The sequence below is a fragment of the Bactrocera dorsalis genome, chromosome 5, assembly GCF_023373825.1.
Source record: "Bactrocera dorsalis isolate Fly_Bdor chromosome 5, ASM2337382v1, whole genome shotgun sequence".
Classification (NCBI taxonomy): domain Eukaryota; kingdom Metazoa; phylum Arthropoda; class Insecta; order Diptera; family Tephritidae; genus Bactrocera; species Bactrocera dorsalis.
Window position 1 is genome coordinate 10,904,899 of NC_064307.1, and position 16,053 is coordinate 10,920,951.

The following is a 16,053-nucleotide window of genomic DNA, read 5'->3' on the forward strand; positions in this document are numbered from 1 at the left end:
TTTGGTAGAAATCAATTTGTGTTTACAATTATTATATTTTGAGATATTTATGATTCAACTGCATTAACAAGTTGTTAAGAATAAGTTTGCAATCATGTTAGTTAAATAACGAATTTGGGTTGTGTGTACGTCAACTTTATTATAACGTGTGTTTTTGTTATAAATGAATTCGCTGCACATTAGTTGAAGGCGAATTCATATGCCAAACGAGCAGCTGATTGCTTGTTTTTATTGGGTCTTATAAGAATTTTTTTGTTTGTTTGAAGGAATGCAATAATTTGGCATCGTTAGGTACTGCATATTTCTAAGTTTCTCTAACTTAATTTAGCACACGAGAATTAGCCATAACTTTCAATTGCAACAAATTTGACGCAAATTTTTGATTAATTTTAACAAATTAAATTGCATGCCAATTTTTATTGATGTTATACGATGCGGAGTGAAATTCTTTCCGGTATTGTATTCAAAGCTTTGTGAGATTTGTAGATGTTCCAGAGCGATGAATGTAATAATGAAATCATTTCCAACGAAGCTTGTATAAGCTAAAATTGGCAAAAATTAACGTACCTTCTATAGTATACACCTAATTGGAAACAGGTTATATTCAGTTAAGGAAACAATCTTCGCCAATGAAATTTTCTGTCTCTGTTATTTTTTTTTACATTATAGTTTTTTGTTCATTATATTTTATTAACACATCTACATAAACTGACATCTACATGATATTGTTAATCTAAGTTCTAGCATGAATTCGACTCGATTTACTAGATTTCTTATATTTTTTACTTTTAGGCGTACAATTTTAAGAATCGCCTTCGGTCTTCATTGTAAATAGAACGGTGAAGAGCGAATAAGTGCAGCGCACCATTGTTAGGAAAAACTCCATATTAATCGGTTTTAAACCACCAGCAGTGAGCTGAAAGAAATTTGTATAAAATAATTTTTTCATTATAGAAATAAAAAACAAATTAAAATAAATGAATTGTGGCAATATATTATAAAAAACCTGCAGTGGCCTCTGACTAGCAATGATAATTAGTGGAATGTATTTGCGAAATTCCTTATTACGGTTTTCCCAATTACAGTTATAGGCCGCTTTAGCTATATTTGCACTCTGGTAATTAGAATTAAATATATATTTATTATATTCTAATGCATGTATGATTATTAAATCCATATCACCTCGTAACAGAAATTATTACCCACCCAGAAGACAAGGAAGGTCGAAATCATGACCATAATAGACAGCTGAATGTCTCCAATCAACATTGACATATCATGGTCCTGCAATTGGAGGATAATTGTGAATTTAAATTTGAACATATGGCAGTCTAAAATATAGCTACCGTTGCTACTTACCATGGTTGAAATAATAATTATGACACAAGGTATTACAGCGAAAATGCAAACATCGGCAAAGCTATTAACCGAAAATAATACTTCCAAATCTCTGTGATACCTAAAATATAAATACATATGTATGTATATAGCATTACAAATGAATTGTTAAAATGCTTTGAATTTTTACTTATTAAAACAAAAATCAAAAATTGAAAATCCTTACTTTATAATCATAACATGATCCTTAACGCATTTCTTAATACAATTCAATGCTTCCTCGTCCGTCATTTCATTCATACCTTCCAGTTTGCTCTGCAGATTTTTCATCAAGAATATGCCAAACGCAATGGCTATTAAAGTCAAACATAAATATGAGACATACGAAACGATTACAATAGGCGCAGTCCATAAGCCTTGCAGAATGGACATCATCTCCCATAAAGGACTTTCATAAAAATCGACACCCGGAAACGCGACATCAAGGATTAGTTCTAAATGGAAAAAAATTAAAAATTAATTTTTTATGTATACATTAGAGTGGTTCTAGAGGGTAATTCTTTTTTATTTTTATCAAGTAGCCAGATATCCATTTTTGTTTTAGTAGGAGCTGAGAAGCTTTTAAGTGTCCAAGAATCAATTTTATTTTAGTGCCTTGGAATAGAGTAATAGGGATTGTGTCTCCCTCTGTACTCTGTATAGAGTACGTATGTATGTATATTTAAATTGAAATTTTGTGTTTGCAATAGAAGCACGGATTGCAGAAGTGTCTTGAGGATCAATCAATAACTAACCCAAGTATTTGAGTGGCACAAAGTATTCAGTGAAGGTCGCGAAGTACCGAGAATTGGCCCATGCAAGGCTTTCCTCCACTTTTGTTAATAACCATAACATCGAAAAGTTAGAAAAAAAGTGTTTGAAAATCGACGTTTGGACATCAGAGAGATAACCGAGAATCTCAACATCTCACATTTAGTTAAATGTTTTGGGTATGAAACGTGTCGCAACAAACGACCTGAATCTGTTCAAAAATGACGTCGAATAGAGGTCGCAAAAGAGATGTTTGACAACGTCTACATCAGGATTCTACATGCATCAAGCGTCTATTTACTGCTGAGGAAGAAATGTATTTATAAATATATCGTCGAAGCTGTCCAATTATCTAGTAAATGCCGCACTAAAAATGAGCCGAAATCGAAGAGACAAAATTCACTGAATGCACAGAAGGTGTAGTTTTTCTTGTAAGTCCGGATCAATTTTGATCATAGGTTATTTAGAAAATTGGAACTTCTTCTTCTTCTTAATTGGGCTGTTTATAACTATTCACTGGGAGTGTTTAACTATTTACGTGGCGGGTCCCAAACCCAGCGTACAACTCTATGTAGGGGATATTTCGCCTTCTCACTTTAGCTCGCTTTCAAACGGATGTTTTTAGGCTACCCAGAGGATACTTGGTCAAAGACCGGAAGTCGTGAGCTGCTTGAGTCATATGTAAAAGAATCGTTTCTGCCCACTCCCAAATGAATGGCGATCAGAGAACTTTCCTCACTTGCGTGAACTTCTACACATGAATCCATCCAGCACCAGCAGAAAATTGGAACAGCAATTATAAATAATATCTTTATCAGTGGTATAATCTGGCAAGAAATTAAGATCAAAACATATTCTTCATTCAAGTTTAATAACCACCCTAACATTTAAGTAATACATTATATTTATATTTACTTTTATATCCAACACCAGCTGTTGATAATAACTGTACGAACATAACGTAAAATATTGTAATACCCGTAAGGATTAATACTGTTTTTGAAGTCTTTTTGATCTTTTTAGTATATTCGTGTGCTTTCTTCAATGTTACGTCATCACCTTCGCGCTGAAAGTGTAGAAAAGTAAGTAAGTAATAGATGAATAAAAAAAGGCTTGATCCGCCTGCAAAACGCACATGCAGCTCTTGGTACCACTCATCAACACTTTCGAAAAAGTTCAAGAACTTCTTTGACTTGCACATCACAATAAAGGCGCGACCTATGGTCATGGTGGAACCAGATATTTTAAATAAATTAACAATAACTTCATCGAAATCATTCCGAATGACGTAAGTGCGATAATATGCCATGAGACTTAAACTTATCGGCGATAGGAGGTAAAGCAACACGAGACGAGGCTGATCAAAGTAGCCAATGCGCCTCATAAATGTCAAACTCCAGTTAAATAGTTCACTACTGAATTTCATTTTACATAAAAATAAATTTATATATAATAAAAAAATTTAATGTATTATAAATCTTCTGAGTTCGAGAAGTTCGCGATAACCGTTTGAGGCTATTCTTCGGTTGACGCTGCTTTTATATATGCTCGGACCTTTGCCAAATCGCATGGGTGTAGTTTTCGCATTTTAAATTTTTTATAAATGAAAATTACCGCTAGATTTGTGTAAATGTGTGAATTGTGGAACCTACGCAATGAAATTAATTGCTATTTTGTAACCTACAATCACATCCGGTTGGTTTTCTTGATGTGAAAAAATAGTAAATAATTATTATGGCCATAATTGTTGGGCACAATATTTTCTTAAAAGTGTGTGTGAATTTCTACTAAGAACAAATGTTTTAGGAACACGTAATTTTGTTGTAATCTTTTCTATTTTTAATAGTTGGGTATCGGAAATCCCAATTGACTTTGTCAATTACTACCTTTCACACTTGCTCAATAACGGTCAAAGAAGAGTTGATGAATTTGAAAATTATTAAAACGATTATTTCTTGTAGCAAACTTTGTTTTGTAGCTTTGGAGACATTTTCTTATTTATTTATACATTTTGCGCGATAAGGAAGAAAAAGGAAGGAAGGGAGTAGCGTTTGTGACTGTTTCTGCTATTAGTTTGAGCATAACAAGTACATACATAAGTACATATGTATGTATGTATTTCTATGTTGGTACTGGTATCTATAAAATATTGTATGTTTTATTGAGCTGGACTAAGCAAATAATTTGTATTTTGTTTATGATATTTTATAAACACAACTACATGAACATCTAAATAATATTGTTAATCAAAGTTCGACTCGATTTACTAGATTTCTCATATTTTTTACTTTTAGGTGTACAATTTTAAGAATCGCCTTCGGTCTTCATTGTAAATAGAACGGTGAAGAGCGAATAAGTGCAGCGCACCATTGTTAGGAAAAACTCCATATTAATCGGCTTTAAACCACCAGCAGTGAGCTGAAAGAAATTTATATAAAATAATTTTTTCATTATAGAAATAAAAAACAAATTAAAATAAATGAATTGTGGCAATATATTATAAAAAACCTGCAGTGGCCTCTGACTAGCAATGATAATTAGTGGAATGTATTTACGAAATTCCTTATTACGGTTTTCCCAATTACAGTTATAGGCCGCTTTAGCTATATTTGCACTCTGGTAATTAGACATATATATATTTATATATTTATTATATTATAATGCATGTGTGGATAATAAATCCATATCACCTCGTAACAGAAATTATTGGCCACCCAGAAGATGATGAAGGTCGAAATCATAACCATGAGAGACAGCTGAATGTCTGCAATCAACAGTGACATATCATGGTCCTGCGATTGGAGGAGAGATGTAAATTTAAATTTGAACATAGAGCAGTTGAAAATATTGCCACCGTTGCTACTTACCATTGTTGAAATAACAATTATGACACAAGGTATTATAGCGAAAATGCAAACATCGGCAAAGCTTCCAACCGAAAATAATACTTCCAAGTCTCTGTGATACCTAAAATATAAATTCATAGCATTACAAATAAATTGTTAGAAAACTTTGAATTTTTACCTATTAAAACAAAAATCAAAAATTGAAAATCCTTACTTTATAATCATAACATGATCCTTAACGCATTTCTTAATACATTTCAATGCTTCCTCGTCGGTCATTTCGTTCATACCTTCCAGTTTGCTCTGCAGATTTTTCATCAAGAATATGCCAAACGCAATGGATATTAAAGTCAAACATAAATATGAAACATACGAAAAGAGTACAATAGGCGCAATCCATAAGCTTTGCAGAATGGACATCATCTCCCATAAAGGACTTTCATACAAATCGACACCCGGGAATGCGACATCAACGAGTAGTTCTAAATGAAAAAAAATTAAAAATAATTTTTTTATGTATACATTAGGGTGGTTCTAGGGGGTAATTCTTCTTTATTTTTATCAAATTCAAATTCAAATTCAAATTCTTTATTAAGTAGAAAACAAAATATCACATTATAAACTTAAATAGCGTACAATTCACAGAATATGGTATATAAACCTTAATTCTACAACATTTTTCTTTTTGTTATCACAGATTTTATTTATTCTATAAAGGGTATTTCAGAGGAAAGTACTACTATATAAAAACCTCTGCTATAAATCTTACAAGCTAGTTTGTATTGTTCGACTAAATGGTGAAAATACTAAATTATTATTGATGTAGATTAGATACTAATATATTGTCAGAGAAAGCACAACGTATCACGAATCTGTCAGTCAATACTTGAATTTGTTCTGATATTAGTTTGATGTTGGAATGATTATGAAGTCTTATGGTAGAGAAATCCCAAGGAAGACCAAGCATCATTTTAAGGATTTTATTTTGTCTTATTTGCAGTTTTTTTAAATGCGACGTAGCGGCTGTGCCCCATGCAGGGCAAGCATATAAAATTATGGATTGGAAAACTGTTTTATAGATTACTAATTTGTTTTCTTTGCTCATACTAGATTTTCTATTAATCAAAGGGTACAGCATTTTTATAGCTATGTTGACTTTCTCTTGTATGTGTTTTATATGTTCACTATATGTAAGTTTTTTATCAAAAGTGACACCAAGATATTTCACAGAGCTGGCCCAAGGTAATTCGTGATTTTCCAGTTTGAGCCTTGAGCTTGGTAAATAGCAAGGACTCCTTTTTCTAGTGAAAAAGATAGCTTGTGTTTTACTAGCGTTAATTCTAATTTTCCATCTTTTCATGTAGTTTGAAATGTTAAATAGTGCACCATGTAACTTAGTTACTATGTCATTGCCAAACTCATGCGAATAGAAAATTGCAGTGTCGTCGGCATACATAGCATAATGACAATTTTCAACTCTTGGGAAATCTGAACAGTATAGTGTATACAACAAGGGGCCAAGTACTGATCCCTGCGGAACTCCAGCCGGTAGTTGGATCATGTCGGAGTATTCATTATTTAAACACACACAAAAATAGCGATTGGTCAAAAAACTTTGAATTATTTTTACAAGATGCAATGGAAAGTGAAAATTAACTAATTTATGTATAAGACCATTATGCCACACTGTGTCAAATGCTTTTTCAACGTCCAGTAATATTAAACCAGTTGACTTTTTGTTTTCGAAGTTTGACTTTACATGATTAGAGATACGTTTAATCTGGTGCGTTGTACTGTGAAACTGTCTAAATCCAAATTGTTCATTTGGTAATATTTGATTTAGATTTATAAATAGAGACATTTTTTGTTGAATAACTTTTTCAAAAATTTTGCTAAGGCTACTTAGAAGACTAATTGGTCGATAACTATCCGTAATATTAATTGGTTTACCAGGCTTTCGGATTGGTATGATTTTTGCAGTCTTCCAGGTGCGAGGAAAATATTGCAATTTTAGACAAGAGTTTATTATAAACGTGAAATACAGTATGGCTTCAGTAGGCAGATATCTTAACATAATATTTTTAATATCATCATGACCTGCTGATTTTCTTAGTGGGGCTCTACGAATTAAATTTTCAACATATTTTTCGTCTACAAATTCAGACTCAGGAGTGTCTAATGGTGACGAAGTAAGTTGAGTTAATGTTGTGGTAACCAAATTTTCCTGCATTGGTGTGCTAAGTTGAGTTGATACTTTATGATTTTCAAGGAATTTATAAGCGAAGAGGTTAGCTTTTTCATTATTGTTAACAATGATTTTATCCTGATTATGTAAAGGAGGGATTTGTGTATGTTTTTTGCGTAGTATTTTGCAGATGTTCCAGAAGGGCTTACTTCTACTTTCAAGTGAGCTAAGCTTTCTTTTCCAAGATTCATTTCTGAATTTGAAGATTTCATTACGGATTTTTGTGGAGTATAAACCCGCTAATTCATGATTGTAACGTTGTCTGTATCTACACCATTGCCTACGGTGGTAATTTCTAATTTTTATTAGGTTTAATATAAAACCAGGTAGTTTTAAGTAAGTTTTCTGGGCTTTCTTAAAAGGTACAGAACTTCGAATTGCGATATTTATGCTGTCATAAAGGGTTTATATATTTTTATCAACTTCCTCAGAGCAATTAACTTGTTGGAGATTTGTAGGTAGACTAAGCAGAGCATTTCTGATGGAGCGGCGATAAACTTTCCAATTCGTTTTATTGTAGTCAATTTCAAGATTTTCAAGCTGCGTGAAACTTAAATTAAGAACAAACTTAACAGGCAAATGATCAGAAAAGAATTCATTTAGCGCTGTTGGTTGTGTTAAATGGCTGGAAATGTTTGATAGTACCAAATCTATATTCGATGGTGCACACCTGCTGGACGATGGTACATACGTAGGGTAGTGTGAATATGATACTGCTATTGGAAAGAATGTTGTGAATTCGTGTAGAATATTCCCCCATGCGTTTGCTCTCGAGCATCCCCAATCCCGGTGCTTGCTGTTAAAATCCCCACAATGGATGAAATATCCGTTGACTCCGAAGAGTTTTCTCAAATCTTTTTTATATTTATTTTTAAGTTCCTGGGTATTAGTACCCCCGGGAAAGTAAGAGCTGAAAAATTTAACTTTTTTGTTTTCTGATGAAATAATTTCAATTCCGATACTTTCCACTACTTCGGTATTTATATTAGGTACTACAGTAAAGATAATAGATTTCTTAACTAATATGGCAACACCGCCACCTTCCCTCATTTCTCTGTCCTTACGTACACAAACATAACTAGGGTGATAAAGTTTGTCTGAGTGCTTTAGCCACGTTTCAGAGAGCATACAAATTTCAATATCGTTTTTAACTAAATAATTAAATAGTTCCATAAATTTATTGCGGATGCTACGGCAGTTCCAAAATATTACTCTCAACTTAGATGTATTCATTACTTAGGAGTAGAATACAGAAACCTAATTGCTAATTGTGCAATTGTATTAAATTGATCGTATTTAGTTTTACATTCTCTTAACTTTAGTATAAGCTCAAAAGTTAGATCAGTGATCTCTTTTTCAGTAAAGAGGCTATTGTTATTTATATTATCGGATGTTGCGCTACAAGGTGAGCGCCAATTCTGCGGTGTTGTTGTTGTTCCAGCAGCGATCATTGAACGCTCCCCAGAGAGAGGTGGAAATTGTGAAAGAGAAAAGTCTGGCTTTGCTTGCATAGGCGCTTTTTGTAAAGGCCGAGAATGAGGTGCTGGAGAATTATTATACTTCTCTTTGATGCGTAAATACATAGCCCGATTTGGACACGTGGCGTCATTTGATTTGTGATTGCTATTGCAGTTTGCGCATCGCACTCTTTCCGTAGAGGTGCAGTCCGAAGTTTTGTGTTTTCCAGCGCAGTTCGCGCAATTTGGTTTCACAAAGCATCCACGTTCGCCGTGCCCGTACATTTGGCAGTTGCGACACTGAATTATTTTGTTTTTTATCTTGCGTTGGTAGTCCCATCTAACAATAACGCGAAATAGTGATTTTACTTTAGTTTTCAATTCTTGCAACTTTACCGAACTGCGCTCAAAATGTACTATATAAATAGTGTCTTTATAGTGTTCATATGATTTAATAACCATTTTGACCTCTTTGCACTTTAATCCAATGGAGATTAGTTCGTTTTTCACTTCGCCTGGCGTTTTATTTTCGAGGCCATGAAGAACAGCAGTAAATGACTTTTCATTTTTAAGGTCATGTGTAAAGAATTGACATGAGTTTTCTTTTAACACTTCTTTGATTTTGACGAATGATTCATTTGACTCACTAAGAATTTTTATGCCTATTGATATTTTCTTCAAGAAAAAATCTGATATGCCTTTGCTAATTAAAAGTTTTTTTAAGTAGTCAATATTTTGCACTAACACCTTGATAGGCGGAAGAACAACTTTTGGCGGTATATTATTTTGGGCACTTTCACTATGCTCCGCATCAATGTCTTCATCTTCAAGAGCTTGTAAAGGCGTCCAATAATTTCGCCTTTTCCCATGTTTCACACTTGGATTATCAGTGTCCGAAAGTTTTCTTAATTTAGATGAAGACATTTCGTCTTCTACTCGAGTAAACACTGCTCGTTTCACTTTTTTGTTTTTTTCTTTTTGCTTGATCACAGAATAAATACACGTCTGTTCACTGTACATACACTTATGCGAATGTGTATTTTTATCAAGAGTAGAAATTTAGTTAGTAATAAATGCTTTATCAGTGGTATTATCGAGCAAGAAGGCAGGGCCAAAAAATATCCTTTAATAACCACCCTAACATGTAAGTTATACATTATATTTATATTTACTTTTATATCCAACACCAGCCGTTGCTAACAACTGTATGAAGATAACGTAAAATAGTGTAATACCCGCGAGTATTAATACCGTTTTTGAAGTCTTTTTGATCTTTTTAGTAAATTCGTGTGCTTTCTTCAATGTTACGTCATCATCCTCGCGCTGAAAGTGTAGAAAAGTAAGTAAGTAATAGATTAAGACATAAAAGGCTTGATCCGCCTGCAAAACGCACCTGCAGCTCTTGGTACCAATTATCAATACTTTCGAAAAAGCTCAAGAACTTCTTTGCCTTATACATCACAATAAAGGCGCGAACTGTCGTTGTAGTGGCACCAGATATTTTAAATAAATTAACAATAACTTCATCGAAATCATTCCGAATGACGTAAGTGCGATAATATGCCGTGAGACATAAAAATATCGGCGATATGAGGTACAGCCACGCGAGACGATGCTGATCAAAGTAGCCAATGCGCCTCATAAATGTCAAACTCCAGTTAAATAATTCACTACAGAATCGCATTTTACATAAAAATAAATTTATAGTATACAAAAAAAAATTAATATATTATAAATCTTTTGAGTTCGAGAAATTCGCGAAAACCGTTTGAGGCTATTCTTCGTCTGACGCCTCCTTTATATATGCTCGGACCTTTGCCAAATCGCATGGGTGCAGTTTTCGCATTTTAAATGTTTTATAAATGAAAATTACCGTTAGATTTGTGTAAATGTGTGAATTGTGGAACCTTCGCAATGAAATTAATTGCTATTTTGTAACCTACAATCACATCCGGTAGGTTTTCTTGATGTGAAAAAATAGCAAATAATTATTATGTCCATAATTGTAGGGGATAATATTCTTTTAAAAGTGTGTGGGAATTATATGGAATAATATTGTTGTATTTTGTTGTATTCTTTTTTAGTTCTAATCATTGAGTACCAGAAATCGCAAATTGACCTTGCCAATTAGGACCTTTCGCACTTGCTCAATAACGGTCAAAGTAGAGTTGATGAATCTGAAAATTATTAAAACAATTATTTCTTGTTGCAAGCTTTGATTGGAAGCTTTACAGTCATTTTCTTATTTATGTAAGCTAGTAAGATATTGCAGCTCGCTTACAAGAAGACATAGCTATTATTGATCGAGTAATTGCCAAACCTAGAAAGGCAGGTTAGGTTTTGACGTTGTTCCTAACAGAGATCTCACTTGGACAGCTTAGAACGCCGGTTCGTTGTCTCTCGATTCGCGTGGCAATTCGAGCTCGACGTCTGCAATTGGTGATGGTTTGATTTCAAGTAAGTCATTCACTGAGAGGGAGTGTTTATGGCTCCATTGTGAATGGCGCTCAGTGCATGTTTGAGTAGCGTCCGAAGTCTGGTCGGAGTATTGTCTTTGTCGACGTAGTTTAGGAAGGATCTCTACCCTATTTGTCCGGCGTAGTTAAGAACCGGCCGGCCGATCGCCTTGTACGTTGTCAACGACGTTCCTTTCTTTTCCCCCATGTGATGCCGGCTAGTGACTAGAGGATTATGTTGCGGCTCTGCAACTCTAATAATTGCGAACTTGTGAGTGAAAGAGCACAGGCTGTCCAGTGTCATTTCTAAAATTTTACGGTTATTGTCAGTAGGAATTTTGACGTCACCGACAGTAATTTTAAGGTCTAGTCTGTACTTCTTCGTCCAGTTCGTGAATAAGGTCTGAGAGATAGTCGTTTACTTTTGAGCACCTGCCATCGATTCCTTTGCCCGACGTCATTATCGTGCAATCATCAGCGTACGAAGTAATAGAAATTCTCTCTGGTATTTCAAGATGTAGAAGTTAAACAGCAAGGGGGAAAGGAAACTACCCTGGGAAACCACCTGTTAAATTCTTATCATTTTAGAGTTTTTAACTCGAAATTTTACGGATGATAGTTGACTGCTCTGGTAGTTCATAGTCCACCTCTTCAAACCTGAAGAGAGCGTAGATTTTTCGATGTCTTCAAGTAGCGTTGTGTGTTTGACTGGCACAGGTAAGTCTAACGCTACGAAGATCGTCCTCTGGCAGGGTGATTTTTAGTAGAGGTCATGAACTATCTGGGCGTTTATGCCGGTAAGTGCTGTAGTGGTGCTCTTTTCCGAAGCCAGGCTGGTGGTTTGCGAAACTCAGGTAGTGAGTGAAGATCGTGAGTAGCAAGACCTTAAAGAGAGTTATCGGACGATGGGACTTCTCTGTATTGGCGGGTTTCCCAAGTTTTAGTAATAGAACCATTCGGTCGATTTTCCACGCATCGTATAACATAAGCATATTTATTTCATCAGAGCCAATGGATTTGGAAGATTTTGCCTTATTGATGACACTCCAAACCTACTCATCAGTGAAAGTAATTGGTGCGCAGTCCTTAGGCATTTTCGGGTCCGAAGAGGAATGCCCATTGAATTGAATTTCAACTCGGTTATTACGCTTCTTCGGGTTAGACTAAGTCTTAACAGTAGTCCAAAGCTAACTCACGCCGGTGGAGAGGTTTAAGACCATCCATCCATATCCATTTTGTCGGCTTGTGTTGATTCGAAGATTACAGGGATTGGCATAACGTAAGGTGTCGCGCTCAATAGCTAAACAAGCTGTTTCGGCTGGGAAATTGTGGCGTAGTTCCGCGATTCTTCCAACCGTTATGAAACGAGCGGAAGCAGCTGCGATTACCTTGCGGAATTGACGTTCGCCAACGATTACGTCCGTAGGAATGGGTAGTGCGGTGAAGGTGCTCTCGGTAAATTTAGTGAAATCGGCCCAGTTAGCTGTGTTAAAGCTAACGAAGGTACGCTTGTTCACAGAAATAAAGTTAAAGTTAAAATAAAGGCAGGTTTCTCGATCGAGATAATTATCGGCGTATAGTCCGATGCGAGAGTAAATATAGGTCGCCAGGTTATGCTACTTATTAGACCACAAATAGTGAAAGACCTATTACAGGTGCCCTTAATTCTGGTGGGGGCTTCGTCATTCATTGTGCAGAAGGAAGAAGCAGAATCTTCTATCTGTTCCGCCAACTCCACGCAGACGAGGTTCATTGGTCCAGTGCTAGGAAGCAAGTTGCCAATAGAGATTGAACTGCTAAAAAAGTAGCTTAAATTCCTGTTTACCCTTCTAGGTGAAAATGTTATGCAGAAAAGCAGCAGGAATGAGATGAAAAACCTTTAATTCACCAAACTCCAGTTTATAAATAGAAAAACCATAGCTAGGCTTCTAAATGCGTTGATTTTTATTTTTTTTTTTTATTTATTATTGTTTGATTTCTCACCTTTTATTGTTTCAATTCTAGTAGCATTACAATATTATACTTCAATAGTTAATTAATAATTTTCATTTAAAAATGTTGCACTTTAATGCCGCAAGTAATTTACTGTATTTATTTTAGGCGCTTGTCGCTTATTAGAATTTTTGTTAAATATTCTCTTTCAATTCATTAATTTCTCTTCATAATTTAGATGTGCAAATGCAAATGCGCATAACATATATGTATGTATATAGAATAATTGTAAAAAAAGGAAATCACCGCGTATTTTTCACTGTTGCGTTGGTTTTTGCTTAATCTTTTTTTTAAGTATTTTTTTTTTTGTTTTTGTTTTGGTTTTTGTTTTCGGTATTTAATAAGTATGAGTACCTATTTGTCTAAGAGAATTTTTGGGAGGCTTAATGCTTTTGCTCAGCTTAGCAGTTAATATATACGAGTAGGCTTTAAATGTTACTTTAATTTAATGCTAAAGAAAGTTTTTGTGTTTTTTTTTTTGTTTTTGCTTTCCAAGTTTTTTAATGCGTATTTTTTATTATAAGTTTTTAAGCTATTTTTTGCTTTAATTTTTTTTTTGAAATATTTTTAAGATTATATTTTCCTGATTATTATTTTTAATATATATTAAGTACTTGCTATATTTATAAATATGAATATGATGTGAGTTCTTTGGTAGAAGAAAATATTTTTTATGTTTTGCTTAGTTTTTTTGTAATTTTTTTTTTTTTAATTTTGTTTTACAATTTGTTTAAAGCTGTGAGTTTGCGTACGCATTTACTTACTTATATCATTATGTATATGTATGTATATAATTAATCTTAACATATACATAAATTAATTTAATTTAAGATAATATCGAGGCCTTCCCTTTAGTGCTTACAATTTTAGCTAAATAAAATATATTTTTTCGTTAGTTGTTGTTGCTTTGTTTTTTTTTTTATTTTTTTTTTTTTGCTTAATAAATCAATGCTTGTAAGCGAAGAGCGTAAGAGCGCGAGCGAGAGAGTTCTTCAATATTAACTTTTAAACATACTTAATGGCATTCGAAATTATTAGAAAAATTATCTGCTTTACTTATTTTACTTTATTTTTTACCGTTATGCTTATGTCGCCTATAAGTAAGTCTAGTTTTTGTTGTTGTTTTTTTTTTACTTAGAGGCAAATTTAATTACTAATTAATGCATTAAAATTGCAACCGAAATTTTCGCCATCACTCACTCAACTCAGTCCCAAATGAAAACAATTCCGATCCGACGTGGTAAAGCCAAGTCGAGACCTAAATATACAACTCGTTTGCTGAAATGTTCGCTTCGCTTGGCCAGCCTTGGCCCACAACCTCAATATTTGCTCGTAAATGTATGTTGTTGTTGTTGCTGTTACTATTAATTTGAATGTTGGTGCGCATGTATGCATTAGGGCGCGCCTTAGTTGTAAGCAAAAAAAGTGGTGATAAATAAAACTTATTATTTTTAATCAATTTAGAGTTCGGCTAAACCCGTGAATCCTCCACGAGAGTGTTAATAGATATCACTGTACCACGACGTTAGCAGGGTCGGACTAGAAATAATTCGCCGTTCTTGCAGTTGTGAAGTATATATCTAGCTAACGTGCCATACAACCTCTTCCTGGGTTCATAGTGGCTGCGGGCTCTTAAATAGCGTAATCTAGAACGGAGCTCACGGACACCTGGCGCCCTCCGTAATAAGATAGCGAGGGTTATACGCAAGTGTACCTACTTTCCCGCGGGTCCATACAATGAATTAGAGGAACAAAAAAAAAATATTAAAGAAGTTCTGATTGCCTGGAAAAAATCAGAAAAAAACTAGTTATTACGAGAAGAGCTCGGCGGTTTCAACGAGCTTTAAAGCGGACAGCGCAAAGACAGAAGCTTGGCCTAGATGCAAGGTGTGGCATTATATTTGGAGCTGAAACCTACCTCCAAGAAAGCAACAATACCAGCGACTGACGGAACCAAAGCTTGTAGCCAAAGTATAGCTACACAGTAGTGAGGGAAAAGAAATGCCTAAACTGAGTCAGCTGATGGTTTATCTGCCTGAGAATGACCTATTTTTAAGGTCAATGACCCAGCTAAAGCGAATAAGCGTCGTGCTGCTGACTTGTCCACAAGGGCACAACTGTAATCGCCAAACAAGGAGTAGCCCCATAAGGCATACAATTATTAGCTTATTGCGGAACCACATCATCATTGGCGTGGTAGATGAGGGTGATCCCAAAGAAAAAATTCTCAGAGACCAATAGAAATGGGTAAAATTTGCTTGGGCAAACATTACGGTGGAAGAGCAATATGAGTCCAACTCCGCCATGCAAAGATGCGAGCTGGCAACAGGGCTAAATAAAAATTGTTACGTGCCGCGACGAGACATCGGTTCAACTGTATATATTACTGTATACTCACTATAGCCAAAATTGGGAAGCTATGCCCTGAAGCTAGTTGTTAGCGGTCGACAAGAAGAACAATTCATTCAGGCCAATGATCTAGATCTCGGCTACACCAGACAATGCAGCTCATTAGAGCCTGTAATTCAAATTTGTCATCGAGGGGGTGGAAATTCGTCTTTCGAGAACCCCTTAACAAAAGATAAACGGCCCACGATGCAAATCTTACTGCTATTAACAACGAAATCCGACGAACCGTCGATGGCGACAAGGTCGTGCATAGCATTGTATAAGTAGTAAGTGATACATAACCTTTAGTCCACCTTGAATATTGACCATAGTTTTCTGGAACTTCCCCTAAGACAACTAGTCATAAATATAATTACAATTTATACATCTTAGCAAATGAAAAAAAATAAATTCTTGCACTTTGCCAGTAAAAATTCACAAGTCTAAGGCACACCCTCGCATACACAGTTGGATTGGCTTTTTAGCTAACTCTGCCGATTTATTGCGCATCAAATGCCCAT

The 16,053-nt window shown here is 34.8% G+C and overlaps 1 protein-coding gene and 1 pseudogene across 3 annotated transcripts; both read right to left on the reverse strand.

Annotated features, from left to right (window-relative positions):
- Nucleotides 1–627: 627 nt before the first annotated feature.
- LOC105231419 (odorant receptor 30a) lies at nucleotides 628–3,583 on the reverse strand. 3 transcript variants are annotated; one of them, XM_029552475.2, is made up of 7 exons: nucleotides 3,284–3,583; nucleotides 3,064–3,214; nucleotides 1,565–1,832; nucleotides 1,360–1,459; nucleotides 1,183–1,284; nucleotides 1,007–1,114; nucleotides 628–916 (listed from the first exon to the last, which is right to left on the reverse strand). In XM_029552475.2, exons 1-7 carry the CDS (start codon nucleotides 3,572–3,574, stop codon nucleotides 803–805), a joined length of 1,134 nt encoding a protein of 377 aa, XP_029408335.2. In that variant the 5' UTR covers nucleotides 3,575–3,583; the 3' UTR covers nucleotides 628–802. The 3 variants fall into 3 exon arrangements, with proteins under 3 accessions (XP_029408335.2, XP_049313649.1, XP_019847679.3); XM_049457692.1 differs by having other exon boundaries at nucleotides 1,207–1,284; nucleotides 3,064–3,583; XM_019992120.3 differs by having other exon boundaries at nucleotides 3,064–3,583.
- Nucleotides 3,584–4,429: 846 nt separating this feature from the next.
- LOC105231484 (odorant receptor 30a-like) lies at nucleotides 4,430–10,472 on the reverse strand (annotated as a pseudogene).
- Nucleotides 10,473–16,053: the final 5,581 nt, after the last annotated feature.

Excerpts from the sequence above, each read along its gene's own strand:
- LOC105231419 (XM_019992120.3), bottom strand. The coding sequence starts at position 3,574 with ATGAAATTCAGTAGTGAACTATTTAACTGGAGTTTGACATTTATGAGG. Across the intron at positions 1,115-1,182 it reads GTAATAATTTCTGTTACGAG|AGTGCAAATATAGCTAAAGC; the intron begins GTGATATGGATT and ends TCTAATTACCAG. Across the intron at positions 917-1,006 it reads CTAGTCAGAGGCCACTGCAG|CTCACTGCTGGTGGTTTAAA; the intron begins GTTTTTTATAAT and ends AATTTCTTTCAG.